The 18,919-nt window shown below is 49.0% G+C and overlaps 1 protein-coding gene across 1 annotated transcript in view; it reads right to left on the reverse strand.

Moving 5' to 3' along the window:
• TTC28 (tetratricopeptide repeat domain 28) overlaps nt 1-18,919 on the reverse strand; it is a 503,728-nt gene that overhangs the window by 105,120 nt on the left and 379,689 nt on the right. Inside the window, exon 6 of the mRNA XM_077834936.1 lies at nt 1,129-1,636. Within this exon, the coding sequence (XP_077691062.1) occupies nt 1,129-1,636 (508 nt within the window). The remainder of the gene's footprint in view (nt 1-1,128; nt 1,637-18,919) is intronic.

An 18,919-nucleotide genomic window follows, 5' to 3' on the forward strand; every position in this document is an offset into this window, starting at 1 on the left:
CTCCCGCGCCCCAACACCCTGCCCCAGCCCTGATCCCCCTCCTGCCCTCTGAACCCCTGGGTCCCAGCCCGGAGCACCCTGCTGCACCCCAAACTCTCATCTCCAGAGCCCTCACCCCCCCTTCCGCACCCCAACCCTGTGCCCCAGCCTGGAGCCCCTTCCCACACACTCAGCTCCTCATTTCTGGACCCACCACAGAGCCAGCACCCGCAGCCAGAGCCCGCACCCCCTCCCGCACCCCAACCCCCAATTTCGTGAGCATTCATGCCCACTATACAGTTTCCATACCCATATGTGGCCCTCAGGCCAAAAAGTTTGCCCACCCCTGCTCTAAATCCTACTTCTAGTGGTAACTGTAGGACACTAACGTCTCCTCCCCACAGGAACAAACATCATCCAAAACTTGTTGGGTTCTGCGCTTGCTTCGAAAATCAGCTCTGCCGGAATTTGGACAATGCACCCTTTGGGTTAGCGAGAAGGACGTGAGGAGTTGCATTTTGTAAGGTTAACGAGCAGAGCCAACCTTTGGTCCATGAAACGTCCCCACCCTCACACCTGAGTGCTTAGCTGGGCCCGATGTCCTGCATGGGTCCCAAACCTATGACAAGATGGCAGATCATGATGCCCTCATCCCCACTGGACATTATCGTGCTGCCGCACCTGCTTTGCCCCTAAAACCTTCTCTTGGCTCACCTTTGCAGCCCCCCAAACTCATCATCTTACCATTTCACTCCCTGCTCTGGAGTCACCTCATGCTTTTCACTCCACCACTTGGATATGTTAAAGGGCTGCCCCAGGAGCATATTGCTTTGGCACTTTGAACCTGGAAAGTGCCCACTTGCTGCTGGGATGAAGGCAGGGCTGCTGGAACAATTTGTACAGTGGGGGTGCTGAGAGCCATTGAACCAAACGGTAAACCCTGTATATGATGGAAACCTCTTCAAGCGAAGGGGTGCTGCAGTGCCCCGCTCCCCTAGTTCCCGCACCTATGAATGAACGGGACTGAGATGAGCAGCTGGCTTAGGGGAAGCAAGGGATTTGAGAAGGTGACACGGAGCGAAGTTCCCTGCAGTAGACCATGTGGTTAGGCATTGTTACACTATTCCCCACACAGCCTGGGGCACTTACCTAGATTGGAAGAGGCTCTGCCCTCAGCAGCTCGGTCCTGCAGGCTCTCAGCAATGCCCAGCTGTTCTTCATGGTACTGCTTGGCCCTCTCCAGATCTTGCATACATCTGGCAGCATGGCCCAGGCCAGCATAGGCCCGCATCTCAATGGCTTTCTCGGCCAGTTCCTGAGCTAGCTCCAGCACATAATTGTGGTAGGACATGGCCTTGTCAAAGTTCCTCCGGTAGTGGTAGGCGCTGCCCAGGTTGCTATAGGCTCGCGCCTCCTCCCGCTTGTTCCCCAGCTCCTTGGCAATCTTCAGGTGCTGCTCGTGGCACTGCACCGCATTCTCAAAGTCCCCCATAGCAATGTACACTGCCCCCATGTTACCCAGCTCGCGGGCCTCCGAGAGCTCGTCTTTGGATTGCTTTGCAAGGAGAACACACTGCTTGTGACTAGCCAGTGCATTGGGGTAATCACCAATGGCTGTGTACACATGGCCCAGGCTGCTCAGAGCTGAGGAAGCTGCCTGTAAGACAAGAGAGAGAGGGTGAGAGTGAGAGCCTGTGGAAACAGAGTCAAGTCAAAGGGACACACAACAGTCACCTGTTAGCCTCTAACAAACTCTTCCAGGGAGACTCCAGCTCTGCTTCCTGGAGGGTCCAGTGAAAACCTGGCTATCTGCACCTGCAACACGATACTCAGGAGAAAAATCCCCAGCTGCCGAACAGGGGAACGTGCTGTTTGTGGCTCTCCAGCAGCTACGGCATTTCTCTGAGGGCAGCTTGTGGCAATGAGGGGCTGCAGGGAGGGCACCTGGAGGGCTGGCAGAGAGAACTGGACTGGGATTCTCTCATTGATGCACTATACCTTCCCATCCCCTGACAGACGTAGTGGGGAAACCCATGGCACTGCAAAGCCTGGGGACTGTGGAGTAATACAGAATGTGGAATCTGCAGGAACTTGGCAATATCAGGAGCCACAAGGTGAGATCAGGCTGTGTGAGCTGCCTCAGAGAGCTGGGTTCCTGCCCTGAAGGCAGCTGCATCTCAGCCCATCTCTCACTACTACACCTACAGTCATTTCAGTTATCACAGCAAAGTCCTGTCCACAGGGCTCTTGGGCAGACAGATATGTAATGGTATTTCTCTGCAGAATAATGACTAATGAATTGCTTGCTTCTGTGCCACTTCCTGCACAATGAGCTCCTTTCCAACAGCAGCAGAGGTCTCAGGCTCTGAATAAGGAGCCTAAGAGGATGATCTGTGGGAAATTGCAGCAGGATGCAGCTCAGACTGACCATGTTCACACTGCAGAGCTTCCCAATCCCTCTGCATACTGAGCCTGCAGAGATTCCTGCGCTAGATTCATGGCATCTGCTTTGTTAGATAGTCCTTAAAACATCTGCTGTGGGAATTCTGACCCATGCACAGGGAGCGATCAGACAGGGATAAGGAATCAGACAAGGATACCTGCACATTTAAGCCAGCATGCTCAGCGTCACCAACCCAAGCTATTCAGGTGGTTGTAGATTAAACCTGCCCCTTGAACTACACTGAGCAGCTGCTGCGTCAAGTGAAGGCCCGAAGGACGACAGCATTAGCCCACAAGATGGACTCACCCCAAGCAAGGTTAGGAGGAAAACCCTGCTTTTTACATGTCCAAGTAGTATCATGGCGCTGAGTGTGTGCTTGGGTCTGTCCCCAGCCACCCTGGAAACCTCTCCCACTCACCGCACCAGAAGAGGCTGTTAGAACTGCCATCCTCTCCCCATGGAAGCCACGCCTACCCCAGCAGATACAGGCCTTTGCAAAGGCAGTTCCCTCCCAGCCTGCCTGCCACTTGTCCTTGATATACTGAGATCTTCCCGATTGTTCTCTACAGCTGGGGCCCTACATCCAGCTTGGACACATCCAGCAGGCAAGAGGGTTCCATTTCAGCCCTGTCAGGCCATTAACCCCTTCCTGGGCACCCCATCACATGCACCCAGCTGTGAACAGGCAGCAGATGAGGGTTCCTCTCTAGCAGGAAAGCTGGTTCAAGTCCCCGCGTTGGGAGCTGCACTAGACTGTTACTACTAGCTACAGTCTCACAGCAGCAACTCGTCTTTCAGGGCTTTCAACAACCAAGACCAGAGGAGCCTTCCTAATGATTATTTTTATTAAAATTATATCACAGGAGGAAGAATAAGGCAGTGTCAGGAAGATCTATGGGCCAGAGCAAAGGGCAGATAGTGCAGATGATAAATTACTTCCATGCTTAGCAACATTAATGGACTAATGTTTCCAAATCAAGGATTTGTAAACATGCTGTGCTGATGCAAATTAAATAGATTAAAGAGGAAACCAGTTTTTCTGATACAAGAATCTGAGGCAACAGGTTAGCTATTAAACACAATTTATAGGTCATAAGATATGAAAGTTGGCCAGAAAGCACTACCTCGGCCAGCTCCATAAATAGCAAAGCTGCATTTGCTTTCCCTGAGGGATCCTTGTAGGCAGCTTAATTATACCATAAAAACTGCCAGAATTTACAATGACTTCATTTTTTTTCACTTGATGCTATAGATGAATCTCATGCAGCACAATAGGCAGCAAATATCTGAGACCAGCAGAGTTGCAGCTGATGCTAAAAACATTGTGATTTCCCTGGCAAGGCTGATGCACACTCCTGGGATAGGAAGTCAGATGATGAAACCTTCCCCCTTTTCTCGGGGTCTCTAAAGTGCTCCCGTTAGAGTCCTGAGGATTCCCCTTCCACATCTCCTGAGTCTTAGCCTTGGGCCTGATCTGCTAGCCAAGGAGAACAGGATGGATGGGAATTCCTGCAGTCCAACACTAGGGGCACAGCTGAGACAGGCTTTGGTGTTTGGTACCGATGCTGCCATCCAGGGTTTAATGCTCTCGATTCATGCTGTAAGGGAGGGAAAGTTACGTTACTTTTGCTGCTGTATCTTGCCCCAGAATGGAAAATGTAGCAGCAAGCAGCAATTCCCCTAACCTGCTCTTACTCACACCTCTGATACTGTGGGGGTGAGGAGACTGAATACGCTGGCCTGGGCTGGAAGTTACACTTGGCTGTGGGACATGTTGCTCCAATCCACCCTCTACAGCTAGTGTGCACCAGAACGAGCCTAAAAGACAGGCTTTGGCAGGTGGGTTGGGGCCTGACTGTACTCCTTCAAAAGGAAGGGTTTACACTGTGTAGCAGGGAAGGCTGTTGAAAAAGGAAGAGACCATTTCTGCTGGGATCAAGAGTCTGGTGGGCTGCACCAATGCCCAGGCAGAACTGCTGGACAGACATGTTTTGAACAACGATAGGGTGGAAAAGGACGACTTCTCTTCAGACATGAAGGCACCTGTCTCACGTGCAGAGGGAGTCCTGACAAAAAGGCAGTTACAATATTTGCTCAGAAAAATATTTTCTATGGGGCACCCCACAGAACATTCCTGGACTGGCTCCTGGCCCCATCTCTAACTTCTCCCCATGCTGGAAAGTTTTAGGCCATTACCAAGAGTTTGTCATCCAGCTAGCTGAACATAAGATGAAAGGTCTCAGCAGAATATTAATGTATCTGGGAATGGACTTGGATTTGTTGGGAATGGAAGCCCCACAACTAAGTGAGAAGGTGCAGTACCTCATTACCCCGGACATGATGGTGGCCTCCCAGACACGCTTGCTGACAGGCTGGCAGAGCGCTGTATGCAGGGTTATCCACCCAAGCAGGGCCAGTTTGTTTCCATACATGTTGCAGCAGCAACAAGCAGAGTTGGGAGGAGGCCTCATTCCATTCATGTTAGTTTCACACCATCTTGAAAGAGATCTGGCTCTTTGGAAAGAGTTCTCAAGCAATTTAATGCAATAACTATTTGGCAAACTCTAACAAGGCACTGCAGTTATTTGAGGGTGGGTCTGACGGAGCCTGTTCTGAGGCTGCTATACAACTAGAGGCAGAAATCAGAATTTTTTTGCTTTGTGAAATTTCATTAAAGTGAAAATGGCTCAATGTTGTGTCTAAATTCCCAGCCCAATGGTAAAATGTATGCACTTAGAAACCGTGTATAGGCTCTAAACACAACACTGTAAGGCCCTGCACAGGCTGTGACTCCATACAATACACCTGGGCTCCCACCAGCTCTGGTGACATGTGAAGTATCCATTACTGACCAGCAGGCACTGGTAGCCTGTTCTTGTCATCGTTAAAGCCCAGTGCAGTACAACCCCCTGCCCGACTAGCACTGCAGCCTCAATTAAGGCCGGGAGCAGGCAACTCTCTCACGGTGCCACTCAGGAAACCTGACCATAAGAACCGGCCTCGCAAGGCTTGTTGGGGACATTCGTTTGCACATTAGTCAGCGAGAAGAGCCATGGCCAGGTAGTATTGATCACAGCTGGGAACAGACTCAGCCTGTCCAAAGTGCAGTAGCTGGGGAGAAGAGGCATGACAGGGCTAGATGAATCTCAGCACTGCTGCACACCTCCAGAGACCTCTCACATTGCACACTGAGAAGCAGCATTTAGAAAGTCCCCAGATCATTACCTTAGAAAGCGATTTGGGCTATTGCAGCAATTTGTTCCCGGGGCTTGTAATCACTTAGTCCAACATCATCCCCAGGCACAGCAAGAAGAGCTAGCCTAAGATCTATGGTTTGGCCAAGGCCCTTGGGGCATGGCAGAAGGGGCCTGACTTGCCCCACTGAATGCCCAGGGTTTAACTCTTCAGATAATGGAGGGGAAGAGCGGAGGAGGAGAGTTGTGAGGTGGAGAGGGGAAAAAGGAGGGAGAAATGGATGGAGGACTGGGAAAGGAAAGGATGGATTATGATCCTGTAACTTCCACAGATGTCTTTATTGCTAACACAGGCGACTCTCTCACGCCCAGGGCAGAAGGGAGCCCCCCCACTCTAACTGCAGTGCTTGCACTGGGATATGCGGTTTATTGTGTTAAATGGAGCGATGTCTGATCCGTGTGCTTTGTGCAGTTTCAGAGGCAATTTTCGCCATCATTTTCATGGCTGCATGAGGAGAGCCCAGGGTGGTTTTGGCTTCTTCTGGGCTGGTTCCCTGCAGCATCTCTCCTGCAGTAAGAGAATTCTCAGTGCTCACACAGTACTCATGGGGGTCATTAGTGGAAGATTGTGGAGCCTGACATAAAACTAGTATTTGGGAACAATTTGGTGATTAAATCTGCTGAGGGACACCAGGGACATGCTGCTGGGGGCTGGTAGTAGGACTGGGGAAGATATATTCGTTGGATACTTAATAAAATCCTCCACACAATAATGTCCTCTGGGAACTCTAGTGGCTCATGCACAGAACTAACAGAGGAAGGGAATTCCATCTGCATTTGAAGGAGCCTCACAACACCACAAAGGGTGCATCAAGGCTGACCCCAGAGGTGTCTGCCTGAAGTGGACTCCAGATGCATATTCAGGAGTGGCTTTGCTTTGCATCAGGGGGATGGGAGACTCTGGCCTGGTACCACTGGGGTTTTGCTTCAGGAGACATGAAGAAAATGAATGCTTTATAAAGCGGACAAAGACATATCTTACAGTGGAGGTTGCTTCCACCTGTAATCATGCAATTTATCCCTTTCAGAGAAAGCAGACACTCCTGCCACCAAGCTGAGGCTTAGAAGTAAGTTCTAAAGAAGAAAATCATTTCTAATTGTTCTGTGTTTCCTGAGAACAGCCAGATCAGCTTTTCTAGCTGAGTAAGGTAAAGAGCCTGATGCTAAACAGATGTATAATAAAGAAGCACAGCTACAGGGGGACTTGATAACAGGGAAACACAGGGGCCTGAGCTGTTTCATCCAAGCCAGAAGGTGGCCATGTCACAGCTATATTGTTAGGAAGAAGTTATCTGAGTTACAGTTCAACACCTATAAGCATGAGAACATCATGCACATCACCCACAAACACTGCTGTGTCTGTAGTGATTGTTAGAAGACTCCTTCCAGCACCAGTGCATAAGCACTTGCCAAAGATGATGGTCTGGACAGCAGAAACACGGCTTCCAGCAGCGCAGACAGAAGAATTGGAAATAGATCAGGCATGCCTGGAAGCGAGTCCCCAAGGGGCAGCGCTGAGTGGGAGCCCAGCCTTTCCCCCCCCCGGGGGGGCACTTGGCAGCAGCTGGGGCTCACCCCATCCCCAGACACCACTCTAGCAGGGAGCCAGTGGTCACAGTGATTGAATTCCCGTGCATGGCTCAAGCAGTGGATGATTGGGGGAGCTGTGTGGGAATGCAGGACTCAAAGAAAGCAAACCTCTCGGGACCCTGAGTTACAGAGTTACCAAGGCTCAACACCTCCCTTTGGATTTATAATATTTTAAATTGGTGGACTGCAGCTGTTTTCTTGGGCTGTAATGTACACATACACACACACACACACATCAGTGTGCAGCTGCCACTGGCCTACAGGGGCCTGGATCACCTTCCTTCTCTTACTTCCCATTGAGTTCTAATGCTAAACAGAACCAAATACTGGGAGCCCTAACAATTTTGTCATCTCCCCTTCATATCCGCCCTGACCAGGGTGGTGTTGGTTCCCAGTCAGGGTGGTGGGGAAAGGGGTTATAGCTCACTTGCAAAGCCAAGAAGGTGGGAGGGGCCAGCCGAGGGGAAGAGAGTAAAATGAAATTCACCTAACACAGGTGTGAAGTAGGCATCTGAGATGAGCCTTTCCTAGACCCTGGCAAAACAACAAACCAGGACTCTCAGTTACACCTGCAAAGTCATGGTGCTGTCCACTTACCCGTCAGAACTTCCTCACCCGCCACTGTGGGCTGGTATGTAGGGAGGGGGTTGGGATGGGGCCAGGGCCAGAGACCTCTGCTACAGACTTCCTGGGCAGTCGCTCTGTGCCTTGCTTCCTCATCTGTGAAATGGGGACAGCACTTCCCTACCTCACAGGGATGCTGTGAAGATAATACATTAAAGACTGCAAGTAAGATAGGGCTTGTCTACCCAGGAAAGTTTTACCATTTATACCGATAATATATCAATATAGTTAAACTGGTACGACACTCCCTGTGGACACACTAATTTCAGAATAAGAGTGGCTTTTTTTTGGTTAAGCTTAATCCCCTTCCAAAGCAGTCTAAGGGTAGGTCTACACTACCCGCCGGGTTGGCAGGTAGCCATCGATATATCAGGGGTTGATTTATTGCATCTAGTCTAGATGTGATAAATCGATCCCGGAGCGCTCTCCCGTTGACTCCGGAACTCCAGCACCGCGAGAGGCGCAAGCGGAGTCGGCAGGGGAGCGGCGGCAGTCGACTCACCGCCGTGAAGATGCTGCGGTAAGTCGATCTAGGTACGTCGACTTCAGCTACGCTATTCTTGTAGCTGAAGTTGCGTTCCTTACATCGACTCCCTCCCAGTGTAGACCAGGGCTAAGGGCTTGTCTACACTGGCACTTTAGCTGAGCGAGAAAGTTGCAGTGCTGTACTCTCCTCGTGGAGGTGGGGTTTTTTTTACAGCGCTGGGAGATCTCTCTCCCAGCGCTGGTGCCACAACTACACAGCCACAACAGTGCTTTAACGTTGCTAGTGAAGACATACCCTGAGTGTCTACACAGGGAGTTATACCAGTGTAGCTTCATCAGTTTAAATTCACACCTTAGCTTATACTGGCATACTTTTCCTCTGTAGACAAGCCCCCAGACAATATAGAATGGGGGCCATGAAGAGATATTTGTAAGGTGAATAACTCTCTACCCCCATACCAAGCAAACCAAGTAGAGGAGGGGTGGGGGAAGGGGACCAGAGATAAATGAAAAGCAGTTTGAAATGGAGGAGGAGAGACAGATAAATGGTGGGGGAAGCTGGGACAGAGAAAACATGGCCATTAAAAACATGACAGAGGAGAAAGGCCAAACCAGAAAAGTAAAACCTCTTGGAGAGAAAGGATTGTAAATAACAAAATAAAAATTCTGAATTTATCCACAACACCCAAGAGTGTTCATCCAATCAGGGTGCAGAAGTAACACCCTAAAATGTGTATGTCTGATCAAATGTAAGCAACTGCTCATGAATGACTCTTGGGACATTTCTCAGCCTGGGAGACTCTGAAGATGTGCCAGACTCATTGTGCAAGTTAACGCTGCTGGTCTCCACATTAGCTCTCATCTGTCAAGAGAGCATCAGCTCTTGTTTTGCACTTGTTCTTTGGGGAAGTCTCTGCCCTACTCGATACACATCCTGCCATCTTTGTGCACCCCTCCCTCCAGTCTGTGGGTCTGATTTCGAGAAGGAGGCTAGCATTCATGCCATACTCCTTCCCACGCTCAAGAGCCTTCACGCCTTATTTCACCTCACCTGAACACCCCCCCACACTCCATTTTTGTAACCCTAATTAGCATTTTTGTAACCCTAATTCTTTTCCCTTGTGTTTCCCCCATCACAAAGGCAGCCTTAGGCTCCTAAGACTGCAGCAGGAGACAGGCAATGATGTGGTGAAGGTTTTATGTTCCGTGTGGAACAGAGAGGTACGGGGGGAGGGGGAGGAAGAGAGAGAGTGAGAAATAATATCTTGCAATATAATTTTACCCCAATGCTAGTCTGTTGGGCAGTCTGATGAGGAGTTGCAAGGCTGCAAACTGTGTGCTGCTGTGAAAATGTGCCCCTCTTGCTAATGAAATGGGTCTTGGAATCTTATCAAGGACAGAACATTGCCTGGGACTCTAGTTGATTGTAAAAAGAAAGGGAGTACTTGTGGCACATTAGAGACTAACCAATTTATTTGAGCATAAGCTTTCATGAGCTACAGCTCACTTCATCAGATGCATACTGTGGAAAGTACAGAAGATCTTTTTATACACACAAACCATGAAAAAATGGGTGTTTATCACTACAAAAGGTTTTCTCTCCCCCCACCCCACTCTCCTGCTGGTAATAGCTTATCTAAAATGATCACTCTCCTTACAATGTGTATGATAATCAAGGTGGGCCATTTCCAGCAGAAATCCAGGGTTTAACAAGAACGTCTGGGGGGGTGGTGGGGTAGGAAAAAACAAGAGGAAATAGGTTACCTTGCATAATGACTTAGCCACTCCCAGTCTCTATTCAAGCCTAAGTTAACTGTATCCAATTTGCAAATGAATTCCAATTCAACAGTCTCTCGCTGGAGTCTGGTTTTGAAGTTTTTCTGCTGTAATATTGCAACTTTCATGTCTGTAATCGAGTGACCAGAGAGATTGAAGTGTTCTCCGACTGGTTTATGAATGTTATAATTCTTGACATCTGATTTGTGTCCATTTATTCTTTTACGTAGAGACTGTCCAGTTTGACCAATGTACATGGCAGAGGGACATTGCTGGCACATGATGGCATATATTACATTGGTGGATGTGCAGGTGAACGAGCCTCTGATAGTGTGGCTGATGTTATTAGGCCCTGTGATGGTGTCCCCTGAATAAATATGTGGGCACAGTTGGCAACGGGCTTTGTTGCAAGGATAGGTTCCTGGGTTAGTGGTTCTGTTGTGTGGTATGTGGTTGCTGGTGAGTATTTGCTTCAGGTTGGGGGGCTGTCTGTAAGCGAGGACTGGCCTGTCTCCCAAGATTTGTGAGAGTGTTGGGTCATCCTTCAGGATAGGTTGTAGATCCTTAATAATGCGTTGGAGGGGTTTTAGTTGGGGGCTGAAGGTGACGGCTAGTGGCATTCTGTTATTTTCTTTGTTGGGCCTGTCCTCTAGTAGGTGACTTCTGGGTACTCTTCTGGCTCTGTCAATCTGTTTCTTCACTTCTGCAGGTGGGTATTGTAGTTGTAAGAATGCTTGATAGAGATCTTGTAGGCGTTTGTCTCTGTCTGAGGGGTTGGAGCAAATGCGGCTGTATCGCAGAGCTTGGCTGTAGACGATGGATCGTGTGGTGTGGTCAGGGTGAAAGCTGGAGGCATGTAGGTAGGAATAGCGGTCAGTAGGTTTCCGGTATAGGGTGGTGTTTATGTGACCATCGTTTATTAGCACTGTAGTGTCCAAGAAGTGGACTGGACCAGGCTGAGTTTGATGATGGGATGGAAATTGTTGAAATCATGGTGGAATTCCTCAAGGGCTTCTTTTCCATGGGTCCAGATGATGAAGATGTCATCAATATAGCGCAAGTAGAGTAGGGGCGTTAGGGGACGAGAGCTGAGGAAGCGTTGTTCTAAGTCAGCCATAAAAATGTTGGCATACTGTGGGGCCATGCGGGTACCCATAGCAGTGCCACTGATCTGAAGGTATACATTGTCCCCAAATGTAAAATAGTTATGGGTAAGGACAAAGTCACAAAGTTCAGCCACCAGGTTAGCCGTGACATTATTGGGGATAGTGTTCTTGACGGCTTGTAGTCCATCTTTGTGTGGAATGTTGGTGTAGAGGGCTTCTACATCCATAGTGGCCAGGATGGTGTTATCAGGAAGATCACCGATGGATTGTAGTTTCCTCAGGAAGTCAGTGGTGTCTCAAAGGTAGCTGGGAGTGCAAGTTGATTGTAGAGTTTGCTAGTTTGTATTCTTACAGCAGCTCCCAGGAGCAAACATTGAGGGATTATTGTTTTAACTCAATTTTGGGTCATTAAACTGAGGCAATGGGTGGGGTAGCCACCAGCATGTGATAAGATCAAATAACTGCCCAATGAGCTCTAGCTGCCTAGCAAGGATATCTGGTAATGGGGAAAGCAGAGTTTAGTTGCCATCAAGACAAGTGAAAAAGTGCCACTAGAAAGTGCCCCAAAATGTCCCCTCTTTAGCACTTCCAGTTAAGCCCTGCCAGAGAGCAGCAAGAGGGAACTGGGACAGTGGCTGCAGAGGAATTCAGTGCCACTTTGTCCCTGCTGAGCCACACTTGCAGGCTGTGGTCACTACAACCTTGACATGATCAACTCAGAGCTTTAGGTAGAGAGACATGGAAGGCTATCAAAGGTGACTGGTATTTAATGCTCACATCCACCCCAAAGCTGCTTCCCGGGGCACAGAAGAGCAGCTCTCCACACCTGTCTGGAGACAGTGTGGCATTCTCGGTGTGTCCATTACCAAACGGAAAAGTCAAATAATGAAGATGCTTAGCAGATACTCAGATCGCTGGTGCTGGCCAGGGACTAAGCCATGGGGATTAGCTAATGATGGATGCTTCCTCAGTTTGCTCTACAGGTCCGGGTGGTAGTAAGAAGGGATGAGTGCTTTCAGGATCTACATGCTCATTCAGAGAGGATTAGCTGTCAGTTCTGCCAAGAGGAGAGGACTCCCAGCAGCTGTCAGCAGCACTTTATTACACACATTTTCCTTCAGTTCTGTTAAACCCACTGATCATTTACTCAGAAATTACCAGCATTTCAGAACCAATCTCAAAGACCTGAATGTGCTCTAGGTACAAATGTGAATTTAACAGACAATACACAAAAAGTGTCACCATCTCCAAAACGGCCCCCTGAAAGCCAGGCTGAAGTGCTGGTGCTAGACTTTGCGAGTTGTGTCTCATCTGAAGAAGAGAAAAGAAGCAGCAGGCATGACTCTCCCTCCAGACATTATTTGTATGCAGAAAGGAGGAGCAGCTCTGCTTTAAGGTGATTCTATCTTGTGAAAATACACTGGAATCAATAACCCTGTCAAACCTAATTTATTTCTGTGTAGTAGGGCTTGGCCTTTTATTTCTATAGCATTCCCTAGTTTCAATGATTCTCCTTCTCAGAATCTGTATTTCATCCTTTCAAAACGGCAGGTTGTGCATTGCAGTAAATTGAACATCACTGAGGAGTAGCCGTGCCACTGAACCTAGACTTCCCAGTCTGTGATAGCATTATGCTTCCTGCAGCAGCAAGAAGGGAGCCTTCCTTAGCATCCCAAAGGCATGTTCTATCACAGGCAGTGCGAACTGCAGTCTGGCACCCAGTGTCACTTAGTGAAAGCACCAACAGAGCAGAAAAATGATGCATGTTTGGAGAGTTTGCATCTGTTCAGTGGCAAGTGACCTGCCTAGCCAAACCTGCCCCCATGTAACATCTGTGTACTAGATGGGAGATAAGCATGTTTTGTATTTCTATAGCATCTTCATCTGTTATGGGACAAATCCCACACAGGTCATGCCAGGTTCAGTGCCTCTCCCCTACTCCCAGGGTGAGTCATTCCACTGCTACTGCAGCCTTCTGAAGCTCCAGTATCTCCAGCTGCTCTGAATGCACTGGCCCGAGCCCCGCTCCTCTCCCTGTGTGGAAGCATATGGAGAGCTCTTTGGGACCCAACTTTGCAGGCTTTTCATTCGGGCACAGCACCTCCACTACCATGGAAAAAGGGAAGGGGAAGGACTTACCCCTGTATCCGTACAGCAGCACTGAATTGCAGCTCCCTCTGGGGTGGAGGGTGGCAGCCAAGCAGGTTCACAACATATAGCACAATGGCAAGGGGAGGGGAAATTCTGGCTGAGGACACTTGTGTCAACTATGATGAAAAGGCCCTGGGATGTTTCTGTGCACGCAGACTAAATGTGCTAGTCTCTAAGGTGCCACAAGCACTCCTCTTTCTTTTTGCTGATACAGACTAACACGGCTACCCCTCTAAAACCTGTCTCTCGATACAGGTACTTACATGGCCCCATCACCTCTGGGTTCAATGCCTTTATCCTGATAGCATGCCTGTGAGCCATGACCCTGTGTTACTGGTGGGGAACTGAGGCACAGAGAGACTTAGTGACTCGGCCAAGGTCACTCCGGAAGTCTGTGACAGAGCAGGGAACTGAACCCACGTCTATTTTTCTGGGTTACAACAGCACAGAAACAGTTCAGGAAACATCAACATTAAAAGCAAACACAGAACCAGCCAGCGTTGTGGAACAGCTGAGCTAGTCTGTGGTAATGATTGCTGATTAAAACAGAGCAGCCCACTCCCAGGAATTGATGACACACTAGAACAATGTACAAACACAGCAAGGAGAGACAACTCCAATTCCCAGTTGTATGGGAATCCATTTAAATGGATTAAATGGATTAAATTCCACAGCCTTGCATGAGTAAAGGACTCTATCCTCATCAGAGGGATGCTACAAGGTGTGTTGACAATACATTTCTAGCCCTCTCTTTGTTTAATTCTACAAAGGAATGACTATGCTTTAAAGCAGTGGTTCTCAACCTGGGGTCCACAAACCCAAGGGGGTCCGCGAGTCATGTGCAGGGCTGCCAGCCCCGCTGATCAACTCTTCCCCCTCCCTCCCAGTGGGGACAGAGTGCACTTTGGGGAGCGGACTGAAAGAGGTGGGGAAGAGGAGAGGCCGTGATGGAGCGGGGGCGGGAAGACATGGGGTGGGGGTAGGGCTTTAGGAGAAGAGGTAGAGTCAGGGTAGGGCAGGGCCTGGGGCTGAGTGGGGATTGAGCACCCTCGGGGAAAATTAGAAGTTGGCTTGGGGGTCTGCAAAAAATTTTAAATCAAAGTTTGAGAACCTCTGCTTTAAAGCACTAGTCATCTTTCCTCTTCCATGGCATCAGCTGCTACGGACAAGTGTGAGTGCTAGGTGCGAGTCCAGGCAAAGCTCAGCGCCCAGTTTCTAGACTGCAGAGCAGGGTAATTCAGTTTGTCTTTTCCTGACACTAGGCTGCACAGAGAACTCTGGCTGTCAGCCGTTCATTTGCGGCTCAAGATAATACTGCCCTAGAAGGAGACACTCTCTAATCAGTCGTCTCCATCTCAGTTATTTTGGAGCTGGGGGGTTAGTTTTGCCTGGAGTTGTAAAAACCAGCCTCAGTCACTGTATCAGCAGAAGACGGGGAAGCTTCATAGCCAAAAGTTAGTGATGTGGGAGTGGGGGGTGTGTCAGGCAGCGGTGGGTGAGGGAAAGGAGCAGCTGCCCAGCTCACCAGCACCATGACCAGGATAATGTAGCTTGTTCAGCAGCAGTTCAGGAACGTTTGCTCAAAACCAAGTGGATGCTTGTGGTTCATGGAGACCAATAAGCTTCATTCACTGTGCAGGTAAAGGCAGCACCACACAGGCAGAGGGGGGCTGGCCTCCTCGGGTAGGGCATGCTGCTCCTTCGGGGGTCACTGCGAAGGAAGGAGACCAGCTTGGCTTAACAGTTTTCAGAGTAACAGCCGTGTTAGTCTGTCTTTGCAAAAAGAAAAGGAGTACTTGTGGCACCTTAGAGACTAACCAATTTATCTGAGCATGAGCTTTCGTGAGCTACAGCTCACTTCATCGGATGCATACCGTGGAAACTGCAGTAGACATTATATACACACAGAGACCATGAAACAATACCCCCTCCCACCCCACTGTCCTGCTGGTAATAGCTTATCTAAAGGTTATCTAAAGCCAGCAGGAGAGTGAGTTTATGTGTGTGTGTGTGTTCCCGGGGGCGGGGGGGGGAGAAAGCCTGGATCTGTGCTGGAAATGACCCACCTTGATTACCATGCACATTGTAGGGAGAGTGGTCACTTTGGATGAGCTATTACCAGCAGGAGAGTGAATTTGTGTGTGTATGGGGGTGGGGGGGTGAGAAAACCTGGATTTGTGCAGGAAATGGCCCACCTTGATTATCATACACATTGTGAAGAGAGTGGTCACTTTGGATGGGCTATTACCAGCAGGAGAGTGAGTTTGGGGGGGGACGGGGGACGGAGGGTGAGAAAACCTGGATTTGTGCTGGAAATGGCCCAACTTAATGATCACTTTAGATAAGCTATTACCAGCAGGAGAGTGAGTTTGTGTGTGTATGGGGGTGGGGGGGGGTGAGAAGACCTGGATTTGTGCTGGAAATGGCCCACCTTGATTATCATGCACATTGTAGGGAGAGTGGTCACTTTTGATAAGCTATTACCAGCAGGAGAGTGAGTTTGTGTGTGTGGTTTTTTGGAGGGGGGTGAGGGAGTGAGAGAACCTGGATTTGTGCTGGAAATGACCCACCTTGATTATCATACACATTGTGAAGAGAGTGGTCACTTTGGATGGGCTATTACCAGCAGGAGAGTGAGTTTGTGGGGGGGGGGGGGGGGTGGAGGGTGAGAAAACCTGGATTTGTGCTGGAAATGGCCCAACTTGATGATCACTTTAGATAAGCTATTACCAGCAGGACAGTGGGGTGGGAGGGGGTATTGTTTCATGGTCTCTGTGTGTATATAATGTCTACTGCAGTTTCCACGGTATGCATCCGATGAAGTGAGCTGTAGCTCACGAAAGCTTATGCTCAAATAAATTGGTTAGTCTCTAAGGTGCCACAAGTACTCCTTTTCTTTTGGCTTAACAGTGAAATCCTTGCTGATCTTAAATACAAAAAAGAAGCTTACAAGAAGTGGAAGATTGGACAAATGACCAGGGATGAGTACAAAGATATTGCTCGGGCTTGCAGGAGTGAAATCAGGAAGGCCAAATCACACCTGGAGTTGCGGCTAGCAAGAGATTTTAAGAGTAACAAGAAGGGTTTCTTCAGGTATGTTAGCAACAAGAAGAAAGACAAGGAAAGTGTGGGCCCCTTACTGAATGAGGGAGGCAACCTAGTGACAGAGGATGTGGAAAAAGCTAATGTACTCAATGCTTTTTTGCCTCTGTCTTCACAAACAAGGTCAGCTTCCACACTACTGCACTGGGCAGCACAGCATGGGGAGGAGGTGACCAGCCCTCTGTGGAGAAAGAAGTGGTTCGGGACTATTTAGAAAAGCTGGACAAGCACAAGTCCATGGGGCCGGATGCGTTGCATCCGAGAATGCTAAAGGAATTGGCGGCTGTGATTGCAGAGCCATTGGCCATTATCTCCTGGGAACTACAGGCCAGTCAGCCTCACCTCAGTCCCTGGAAAAATCATGGAGCAGGTCCTCAAGGAATCAATTCTGAAGCACTTAGAGGAGAGGAAAGTGATCAGGAACAGTCAGCATGGATTCACCAAGGGCAAGTCATGCCTGACTAATCTAATTGCCTTCTATGACGAGATAACTGGCTCTTTGGATGAAGGGAAAGACATGTTGTTCCTCGACTTTAGCAAAGCTTTTGACACGGTCTCCCACAGTATTCTTGCCAGCAAGTTAAAGAAGTATGGGCTGGATGAATGGACTATAAGGTGGATAGAAAGCTGGCTAGATTGTCAGGCTCAATGGGTAGTGATCAATGGCTCCATGTCTAGTTGGCAGCCGGTATCAAGTGGAGTGCCCCAGGGGTCAGTCCTGGGGTCGGTTTTGTTCAATATCTTCATAAATGATCTGGAGGATGGTGTGGATTGCACCCTTAGCAAGTTTGCAGATGACATTAAACTGGGAGGAGTGGTAGATATGCTGAAGGGTAGGGATAGGATACAGAGGGACCTAGACAAATTGGAGGACTGGGCCAAAAGAAATCTGATGAGGTTCAACAAGGACAAGTGCAGAGTCCTGCACTTAGGACGGAAGAATCCCATGCACCGCTACAGACTAGGGACCAAATGGCTAGGCAGCAGTTCTGCAGAAAAGGACCTAGGGGTTACAGTGGACGAGAAGCTGGATATGAGTCAACAGTGTGTCCTTGTTGCCAAGAAGGCCAATGGCATTTTGGGATGTATAAGTAGGGGCATTGCAAGCAGATCGAGGGACGTGATAGTTCCCCTCTATTCGACATTGGTGAGGCCCCATCTGGAGTACTGTGTCCAGTTTTGGGCCCCACACTATAAGAAGGATGCGGAAAAATTGGAAAGAGTCCAGTGGAGGGCAACAAAAATGATTAGGGGACTGGAACACATGACTTATGAGGAGAGGCTGAGGGAACTGGGGATGTTTAGTCTGCAGAAGAGAAGAATGAGGGGGGATTTGATAGCTGCTTTCAACTACCTGAAAGGGGGTTCCAAAGAGGATGGCTCTAGACTGTTCTCAGTGGTAGCAGATGACAGAACAAGGAGTTTTGGTCTCAAGTTGCAGTGGGGGAGGTTTAGGTTGGATATTAGGAAAAACTTTTTCACTCGGAGGGTGGTGAAACACTGGAATGTGTTACCTAGGGAGGTGGTGGAATCTCCTTCCCTAGAAGTTTTTAAGGTCAGGCTTGACAAAGCCCTGGCTGGGATGATTTAGTCGGGGATCGGTCCTGCTTTGAGCAGGGGGTTGGACTAGATGACCTCCTGAGGTCCCTTCCAACCCTGATATTCTATGATTCTATGAAGAGAACCAGCACCAGAATCATCCAATCAAGGAGCAGGGAAAATAGATCCTAATGCAAAATCCAGGCATCACCCTTAGACTCAAACACCTTCATCCAAAAGAGCCCAAATTTAGTGACTTTCAGGGCGTGCTGCAAAAGACATCTGGTTTGAGCAGGTTTTTGGAGAAGGCTGAGGGTTTGCTTCTGAGTGGTCTGGGATCAGGGCTTCTCCTCTCCCTCCATCATCTAACTTTTTAGGGGGAGGGAGGGCCACAGGCAGAGAGACCAGATTTCTAACTATTGTAGGTCACTGCTTTCATGTATTTCCCATCTATTTATGAAGGGCCTGATGGGTGGCTTGCTGGTTAAGAGGCCATCTTGTTTTAAAATACTCTTGAGGGTGGTGGTTTTAGAAATGGTGAAATTGAAAGAGGATTCATACTGGGGACAGAGCCAGGCCCAGGGAGGGCAGATCAGAGGTCGCACAGGCCAGGCTGTCTCAGACCCAAGCACAAACATTAAAAGTGGAATCTTTCACATCCCTAGGAGCGTTCCATTCCCTGAAACATACATTTCGTACATGGGCCAACAAATCGCCCATTCTCATGCCAGTCTGCTGGCCCAGCAAGTGCTGGCTCCCCTGCTTTTGCATTGTTGGTTCTGCAGATTGCTATGCTAGGTTGCCTTTCAGCCCCTATACTCTTGGTGCAACCCTGACCTCAAGTACAAACTGGAGAGAAGTGCTCGATT

The sequence above is a fragment of the Eretmochelys imbricata genome, chromosome 15, assembly GCF_965152235.1.
Source record: "Eretmochelys imbricata isolate rEreImb1 chromosome 15, rEreImb1.hap1, whole genome shotgun sequence".
Lineage (NCBI taxonomy): Eukaryota > Metazoa > Chordata > Testudines > Cheloniidae > Eretmochelys > Eretmochelys imbricata.